At 50.6% G+C, this 9,514-nt stretch overlaps 1 protein-coding gene across 1 annotated transcript in view; it reads left to right on the forward strand.

Annotated features, from left to right (window-relative positions):
* The window catches only part of GRHL1 (grainyhead like transcription factor 1), a gene marked incomplete at both ends in the record, with an annotated part of 48,379 nt that extends 39,129 nt beyond the window's left edge, over positions 1–9,250 (forward strand). The window contains 7 exon segments of the mRNA XM_080711577.1: positions 1,466–1,517; positions 2,637–2,776; positions 3,757–3,794; positions 5,328–5,419; positions 5,874–5,959; positions 8,070–8,134; positions 9,136–9,250. Coding sequence (XP_080567703.1) covers positions 1,466–1,517; positions 2,637–2,776; positions 3,757–3,794; positions 5,328–5,419; positions 5,874–5,959; positions 8,070–8,134; positions 9,136–9,250 — 588 coding nt within the window.
* Between the last annotated feature and the right edge of the window lie 264 nt (positions 9,251–9,514).

The following is a 9,514-nucleotide window of genomic DNA, read 5'->3' on the forward strand; positions in this document are numbered from 1 at the left end:
TGAGGTTTTTTTTTTTTTTTTTGGTACTGGGGTTTGGATCCAGGGGCATTCCACCTCTGAGCTACACCCAGCCCTTTTATTTTTTATTTTAAAATGGTCTCACTGTAAGCCGGGCGTGGTGGCTCACACTTGTAATCCCAGAGGATTGTGGTTCGTGGCCAGCCTCAGCTACTTAGTGAGGCCCTCCACAACTTAGTGAGACCTTGTTTCAAAATACAGAATAAAAAACAGGGCAGGGGGAGTAGCTCAGAGGTAGAATAACCCTGGGTTCCATCCCCAGACCCATAAATAAATAAATAAATAAATAAATAAATAAATAAATAAATAAAATGGTCTCACTGAGTTGCTGAGGCTGGCCTAGAACCTGCAGTTCTTCTATCAGCCTCCCAAGTACTGGGGTTATAGGTGTGCACCACCACACCCAGCTTTGTGGTGTTTTTAAAAATGTCCTTCTTGTATAATAATATCAAGATTAGTGCAATGTTTTGTTGTGTCGGTTTTGGTTTTTTGGTAGTCATGCTGGGGATTAAACCCAGAAGCATTTTACATCCAGGCTACATTCCAGCCCCATTTTGATTTTTATTTGGAAACAGGGCCTCACTGAATTGCTGAGAGCCTCACTTAGTTCCTGAGGCTGGCTTTGAACCTGTGATCTTCCTGTCTCAGCCTCCCAAGTACTGGGCTTACAGGCGTGTGCCACTGCACCCGGCTAGTGCCATGATTTTTATTTCCTCGACTTAGCACTAATTAGATAACTTTATAATGAAATCTGTGTCATCCAGAATATGTGCAGTAAATCAAGCAAAATGTTTGTGTTGTTTTTGTTACATTTAATTGCTTAATTTCAGATGATGCTCGTCACTTAATATAATTCTTTTTTAAAGTTTTGTGGATTCAGTTGCATGGCACCATCAGTGTGTAATTCTACACAAACGCCCCTGGGTGGGGCTGAGGATATACTTTTCCTCTTTCTGCGCTGATTCTGCTCCATCCTGGGGTTTGGGAGCCACAGCGGGACGCACCTGTCACTCCATGGACACCGTGGGCGTCCCTGGCAGGATGGCCGCTCTCCATGGTGGCACTGCTCCCCAAGGAGGCGCGCTGCAAGGGAGGGCCACCCGCGGTTTTTCTTCTGTTTTCTTTTCCTGCTAGACAAAGAGGAAAGGCACTCGGGCTGCGGGCAGTGTGTATGTTTGCAGATTTTCTCAGTTCATTGATTATGAGAAATTTTCCTTTATTGGATTTTCATGTAAATTTTGATTTCATGTGATTATGATTCAACATGATTGATTTACATAGTTAAGAATAATTTTAAGACTAGCTTTTAAGAGGAAAGAACTGATAAGTCCCATGGAGTTTATTTCCAGAGAGGAGAGACAGCTTTTCCCCACACTGGCCAGATCAAGAGCTAAGTATTTCAAAGATAAACCCACAGAATCCCATCTCCTCTCCTTTTGATCTGCAGGGAGCTGAGCGGAAAATCAGGGATGAAGAACGCAAGCAAAGCAAAAGAAAAGGCAAGTGCCCTGGCCCCGGCTCCCAGGGAACCGTCTGTAAGTAGACGTGCAGGCGCTGGGGCGGAGGGCGCGGGCTTGGTGTGGCTGTCCGCTCCACCCGCGAGCGGCCGGACCGTGCCTCTCGGGAGCTGCGGGTGGCTTCTTGAGTTGGCCACGGTCAGGCCTTTCAGTCGCTGTCAGTCTGGGTTCGGGTGGCTGGTTCCAGACCTGTAAAGTAACAGCTTCACATGAACAGCTGCAGAAGTTGGGATTTGTCCTGATTCATAAACACAATAGCGATGCCCGAGAACGATGTCGATTGCAAATGAGCGTCACGTCTTCCATATGATCGGACATTTGCAGAGCTTCTGCGTGAACATCACCAGGAGTGCCCCCCCTCTGGTTTACTTACTGTTGTCACCAAAATCCATGTTCATTAAGTCCTACATGTGAAAGGCTAGAGGAGGAAGGTGCGCCATGTGTGGTGTCTCTGGCTGTAGTATGTGGGCTTCTAGCATGTTCTGTGAGCCGTCTGCCTGGCTCAGCTGACAGCCCTGCAGCACGCGGGCCATTATCCCCTCACTGGCACCGAAGTGCAGCCTCCAAGTGCCACCTGACAGCAGCCAGTGGATAGGAGACATCAGGCCAGCTGGTGGGAGATGGCAGCCATAATTGCTAAACTTAAAACTGGTCAGACTCGCTCTTAAGCCTAGGGTGGAATCTCTTGATAGTTCCGAAGCCAAAGGCTGTATTGCTGTTAGCATGTAAATTGTTTAATGATGACAGCTAAGGCGGAACTGCTTCCAAATTTTCCACATTGTGCTAATACATTAAGTGTTAGCCTCTTGGGTGAAAACTAAATGTGCTTTACCTCTGTTTCAAATCTGTGTTTGCATGTATTTATGTACTTAAAGATACCTTTTTCTATTGACTTTGATAAGATGTTCAGTTGATTTTATTGTAAATACAGACAACAGATTTCTGAACATAAACTTGTGACTTTTCTCTTTGTGCACAAGACCTCCTGTGTCTTATATGGTGCTGTATTTACATTTGTTACACCTTGAGGCTGCTCTGTGGCCTGCTTCCAGCCTGCAGACAGACTCTCCTGATGTCGGTGTCTCATCTTGGTCTTTTCAGTGTCTGACGTGAAGGTGCCGCTGCTTCCCTCCCACAAGCGGATGGACATCACGGTGTTCAAGCCCTTTCTCGACCTCGATACTCAGCCCGTCCTCTTCATCCCCGACGTGCACTTCAGCAACCTGCAGCGGGGCACCCACGTAAGCAGCCACTGTCCCGGGGAGGCCGCAGCGCTTGGCAAGGAGAGCCTGGCTGGCGTCCTTGGTAGAGAGCAGCCCAGCTCTAGTGAGGCGTGGGCGTGGTGACGGAGGCCCGCACGGTCGGGGGCGTTAGGTGCTGTTGATGGACTCGTCCACCTGTGTCTGTCCTCACTTGAAGGGTTCTAGAATAGCAGCCCACTGTGGAGTTTGTCTGTGGCCTGCCGAGTTGACCAGGGATGCCAGGCACCTGCGTGGCGTGAGGAGCATCCACCGGCTCCTCCCACTTCTGGTCTCAGAGTCAGCGCTGTCGCAGGGGACAGCCGTGTTGTGGCATCTGATGCTGAAGTTTAAAAAAGATCTTCAAAAATAAATAAATAAAATAAAATAAATAAAAAAGACTTTCTGCTTTGTGGCAGAAGCTTACTAGAGATAGGAACTTCAGTAGAGTGGGCTTGCTTTTTATGCTGAGCTCAGATAAGTACCACAACAAGCTCCTGCACTTTGCAGACAGGTCTGCGAGGACTTGTGATTTTCCAGGATCCTTGAGGGAAGTCGTTGCCAACAGTCTGTTCTGCTTAGAAGCTTTGGGGTGACAGAGGTCAGCAGACTTTCTGTGCAGGGCCCAACAGTAGTAAATATGTTTAGCTTCTGGACCTTTTTTGCTGTCCAGCTCTGCTGTCTGGATGCAGAAGCAGCCGTACCCCTCACATGAACGAGTGGCTTCATCTCAGTAGGTATTTATAAAGAGACTTGAACCAGATCCAGCCCACAGTTTGCCAACCCCTGAGGTAGGAGGTTCAGGAGATCTGTAAGAATCTGGGCATTAAAGAACTAGGCCAAAGGATTTTGCATTTTTGTAGAAAATAATTTGGTGTTAGATTGGTCAAATTGAAAGTCATCCCAATTTTAGGCATAATTCATTTGTGGCCTGAAGCGTTTTGAGCACCTATTTGAAAAGCGACCTCTGTTTTTGGTCTTAGGTTCTTCCCATTGCCTCGGAAGAATTGGAAGGTGAAGGGTAAGACGTGTTTTGTTTTGCTTTCATAAACTCACTTTATTTTGAAACAACTCCAAACGCAGAAAAATTGCAAGGACAGTACAAAAACGCGTGCGTGTGTGTGTGTGTGTGTGTGTGTCTTGCTTGGGATGGACCCAGAAGCATTTTGCCTCTGAGCTACACTCTCAGCCCTATTTTATTTTTTATTTTGAAGCAGAGTCTCACTCAGTAGCTGAGGCTGGCTGCCAACCTGCGGTCCTCCTGTCTCAGCCTCCCAAGTACTAGGATCACAGGCGTGCGCCACCTTGCCGGCTCCCCTCCTTCTCTTGACTCAGAGCAGTGCGTCTCGATAATGGACAGGTCCTAGGTGTCACCTCAATGCCCCTTCTCAGCCCCCACGTGGCCATGGCGCCTCTCCATTCTTGGCATTTGCAGCTGGTCTCGTGGGCGGGCACCCTGCTGGATGCCTGAGTGTGCTGGGCTGAGAGACAGTGTGTCAGTGGGCACCCACCCCACCCCGAGGGACCGAGGGGCGTCCTGCTCAGAACCCAGCACACACTTCCCGTCATCCCGTCATTCTCAATTCTTCCACTGTTTTGTTTTCTTTTTCTTTTTCTTTTTCTTTTCTTTTCTTTTCTTTCCTTTTTTTTTTTTTTTTTTTTTTTTTTTTTTTTTTTTTTTGGTACTGGGGATGGAACCCAGGGGCATTCTACCTCCAAGCTAGACCCCCAGCCCTATTTTATTTTTCTTAAAATCTCACCACTTGCCAAGGCTGTCCTCGAACCTGTGACCCACCTGTCTCAGCCTCCTAAGTACTGGGATTACAGGGGTGTACACCACGGCCGGCTTCTTTGTTTCTTGCTCACCCACAGACCTTCCCCACCAGCATCCCCATTGGCTCACATCTGCACACTTCTGCCCTCATGCTCTCCTCTCCATTGTCCCCTTGTATCTCCACAGACCTAGCTCGACTCTGAGAAGGTCCACTCTGACTATCACCCAAATCCTCTGGCAGGCAGCCCACCTGGAGGCCTAGAGGCCCCTGCAGCGTGAAACGTACACTTAGGCCTCCACATTCTGTCTCACAAAACAGAGGCGATTCCCTCTGGGCCAAGATATAAAATCTATGATTCCTTAAGGCTGCACACGCCTTCCTAGGCATCTTTCCCAGGGAGCTCTGGCCGGCCAGCCTGGCTTTGCACTCTCCATCTCTCTTGACGCCTTATCCTCTATGACTCCTGCACACAGTTATTTCAGATCCTTTCTCTCCCATAAAATGTTCCCTGGAACGCAGCAGGTGTCCTTGAGAGGCAGCTGGTCTAGTGGAGAGCCATGGGGATGTCTGGCAGGTGGTCCCAGGTCTGCTGTTAAGTGTCTATGAGTCCTGGCTCAACCAGGATCTTGCTTTCGGCCCCTGGGTCATCACCCACGTGGCAAGGAGGCCACATAGAGAGCAGTAGTCGTCTTGAGTCTGAAATTCGGTGGCATGCACTAGCATTGTTTGTTAATGTAGCTAATTGAAGTCATTCACAGTACATTTCGGATCTCCCACAGGTCGGCCTTGAAAAGGGGGCCATATGGCACGGAAGACGACTTTGGGGTTCCATCTTCTGCTAAGCTGCCCCGGGTAGAAGAGCCAAAGAGAGGTGTGTTGTTTCCCATTAGCTTTAACTCTACGGGGACTTCTGTGTCTGACAGCAACAGGCTGGGCGTGGTGATGCACACTTGCCATCCCAGAACTTGGGAGGCTGAGACAGGAGGATCCCAGGTTTACAGCTAGCCTGGGCAACTCAGCAAGGCCCTCCGTGACTTAATGAACCTCTGATATAAAATCAAAAAATAAAATAGGGTTGGGGGTGTAGCCCAGAGGTAGAATGCCTCTGAGTTTAATCCACAGTACCGTAAAAATTTTAAAAGAAGATAGTGTTCAAGGGAACTGTGGCCTTTATCCTCAGGACAAGGGGTGTGTTGGCTTGTGTTTGCTGCCCTCCAGGTGAATGTGTCTTTATCTAAACCAGAACCCCTGATCTGCTTTCATATTTTGTGCATGAATAACCGCATTCTTCTCTCTTCCACCTCCTGTCCTTGGCTGGGGGCTAGTGCTGCTCTATGTTCGCAAGGAGTCAGAAGAAGTCTTTGATGCCCTGATGCTCAAGACGCCGTCTTTGAAGGGCTTGATGGAGGCCGTAAGTAGGAAACACGTGGCGGGGCGTCCCCTGGTAAAAAGCAAATGTGGAATCCACTGGATCCCACTGGATTCCTCCATCTGTATCCACGTCCACGTCCCTGTGTTGTGCTGCCCCTTCCACACCATCCTGCATGTGTGCTATGGCCCTGTTTTGTTGTTATTTTGAAACGGTCTCACTAAGTTGCTGAGGCTGGCTGACCTTTAACCATTTTTAGGGACTGTGCAAACCCTTGATTGGAAGGAGAAAGTGTGAGGAAGATGGAGGGTCACTAGGGGAGTGTGACTTGTACACTCAGGACTCACACCGCTGGCTTCCATCCCTGGAGCTGCGATCTCATAAATCTGTCCAGCCTTGCTCCCCAGTGACTGAGGAAGGCCGAGGCCGGCTTGCTGGGTGCTGCGCTCGGGCTGGGCGGCAGCTTGCTCTTGCCTCGGGCGCCCTCTGCAGGTTGGTCTCCAGCCCTGTCCCAGTGCTGCCGGCGCTGTGCCCTGCGTTGGGAAGGTGGCCGAAAGCAATTCCAAGGACAGTGTTTGGTCTGCAGGGAAACGTAGCATCCTGGCAAGGAGGATACTGCTGCCCATCACGGGGAGGGCGCAGCTGGGCTGAGTCTGGGCCTTCGTGGTTCTCCAGGCATCCTCTCTTTTCTGGAGGTGCTCTGAGCAGGGCTGCAGGGGCAGAGCTTTCACTTTGTGATCGGGACTTTAGGACTTTGTTGTTTCTTATGGCCTGCGGATATTAAAATGTTTCTCCTTCCATGATTCTGTATCTAAAATGACACCTGCCGGGCTGGTGGTGCAACTCCAGGCAGAGCACATGATTACATGCAGGCGAGGCCCTAAGTTCAATCCCCCAGTACTGCATAAAAAAATAAAAAAGAAACTTTATAAGTCTCTAGGCGTGGTGGCACCCAGCCATCGGCCCAGTACTTGGGAGGCTGAGGTAAGAGAATCACAGATTTGATTCCAGCCTCAGAAGGAAGGTTAGTGAGACTGTTTCCAAATAAAAAATAAAATAGGGCTGGGGACGTAGCTTGGAGGTAGAATGTCCCTGGGTTTGGTCTCCAGGACCACGCATAAGAAAAAGCTACAACTTGTGTGGCGGGCACTGTCATCTTCTCGCCAATCCCAGAAGGCACCCTGCGGCTCTCCCTTTCCTGATGAGGGAAGGCTGAGGGTCCAGGAGGCCCTGCTTGCTAACAGTGGTTCCGCTTCACGTATCCCACTCCCAGGAGAGGCCTTTGCACATCTGGTCCAGTGCCGTGAGCACGTGGTCAGCCCCACAGCACGGCCGAGGCGCTGGCGCCTGGGCTCACGCACGACGCGAGGCCGGCCGGGGGGAGCCGTGGGCCAAGGAGGGCGCTGCCCACACAGCTCGGCGCTTCTGCTCGTCTTTTCCGTAGAGCTGCTCCATGAGAATACAGTTCTGTTTGTTGGTGGGGGTAGGGGGTGGTACTGGGTTCCTGGAAGCCCTTCTACCTCTGGGCTACACTCCCAGACCCATTTTTATATTTTTATTTGGAAACAGGGTCTCTTAAGATAGCGCAGCTGGCTTCGCGATCCTCCTGTCTCCGCCTCCCAAGCGCGGGGATTAGAAGTGTGTGCACCACGTGCGGCGAGAATACAGTTTCAATAAAAGCAAGCTGACCATATAGCCCAATCCTCTCGGCCTAGCACAGATGTCTGTTTTTTCAATTACTTGGCTCATTAACATCTGTGTGGATTAGGAGGAAATGCCAAAAGCCTTACCCTAGCCCCTGTCAGAGACAGGCAGAATGGGACAAGGCCCAGCGGCACACACCTGGGATCCCAGGGCTGGGAGGCTGAGGCAAGAGGATCGCAGGTTCAAGATTAGCCTCAGCAATTTATGGGAACCCTAATTCAAAATAAGGAATCATAAAGGGCTAAGGCAGAGCTCCACGGTAGAATCCCCCAGGATTCAGTACCAAAAGAGATGGACAGCAGCGCCCTCCCTCAGGACACAGCTGGTGGCTTCCCTGTCTCTGTACGCATCTTCAAAAAGAAAGTCGAGTGGCTGTGTGTATGTGAGCAGGTTGCTTGTTTTTTCAAGTCATGAGAACAGCATTTTATAATTATTTTTCCTCTTTTAGATCTCAGACAAATACGATGTTCCCTATGACAAGATTGGGAAAATATTCAAGAAGTGCAAAAAAGGGTGAGCAGGAGCGCGTGCGGCTTTTCTTATTAAACTCTGTGCTTAAAGCTGAGCCCTTTGGGGCCATTTTGTGAGTTGCTTTCCAAGTGGAACGCGCATTTGCTCTCCCTGTGGCTCGGCAGGTGCTTCGGCAGCTGTGAGCAGCGCCAGGCATCAGGGCACGTGTGGAAATTTACCGGGATGTCAGGGCCGCCCCTCCCTGCGCTGGGTCAGGCGCCTCGCGTGCCGGCCTTTCTCATTTTCACAGCATCTTTCTGAAGTGGATGTTCCCATCCATGTTTAAACCGGCAGCCGAGCTCGGGGCACGCACGCAGCCCTCCCAGCTCACGTGGCTTCTTGGTGGTGGAGCCGTGGCGCGCGCCAGGGACTGACGGCAAGGCCTCTGTTTGCCCTTTCTGCATGAGCACCCTGCCCCCAGTCATATTTCCCAGTTACAGAGCATTGCTTCTTTGTCCATCAGTTGCTGTTTTTAGTTCTGTTTTACTTAAGTGTCTGTGCCACGTGGCATGGATGGGCAGAGTGTAACGTTAAGAACTACTTGGCCTGGCCCTAAACCAGGTCCTTAGAATTTCCTGGGTGCATCTTGTGGAAATGGTTGGATTTAAGAGCAGTCTGCTTGAACTTTGTGGTGACTCGCGTGGGGGATAATCACCAGGGTTCAGGTCTGGAGATGAATTGTATTGACGTGCTTTGTAGAGCTGGACTGGTGGTGTTCCTTCTGCAGTTGTCTGGTTCCCCTAGGCTCCAGTTACTGAGTGAGTGCTCCCCCCGAGACGCTAATAAACGCACCACAGTGCCCGGCGCCCTCCCTTTTGAGTTCCCACCGGGGCCCTCGCCGTGGCACCCTGACCAACTCCAGATTCTAAGGGCCGCAGCTGAGCGGAAGGGAGTTTGAAGAGCTCCCCACGGCCACTGTTCGCACGTGCAGAGCTGGTGCTAAATCTGGGTCTCACTCCGGAGCTAGGGAGGGGGAAGAAACTCATCTCCGTCTCCTTACCCAGGATCCTGGTGAACATGGATGACAACATTGTGAAGCATTACTCCAACGAGGACACCTTCCAGCTGCAGATCGAAGAGGCCGGGGGCTCGTACAACCTCACCCTCACCGAGATCTGAGGCCCGGCCGCAGCCCCGGGGCGCAGTGAAGGCGCTCCCTAGAGCTTCCTGCGCAGCCTCGCGGCACAGGCGGTGCGGGGGCTGCTTTCCAGCTGCGGTGGGGCTGCATCCAGTGGACTGCATTGGTACTTGTCAGATGACAGCGAAATCCGTGCATCATTATGTTTGAATTTCTGTTATGCTTAAGACTGAAAGTGAACACTTTGTTCCGGGATTTATTGGACTCTGAGAACCTTTAGGATATTTATCAGTATGTTGAGACCC

This window comes from Muscardinus avellanarius (genome assembly GCF_963383645.1).
Source record: "Muscardinus avellanarius genome assembly, chromosome: 15".
Taxonomy (NCBI): Eukaryota; Metazoa; Chordata; class Mammalia; order Rodentia; family Gliridae; genus Muscardinus; species Muscardinus avellanarius.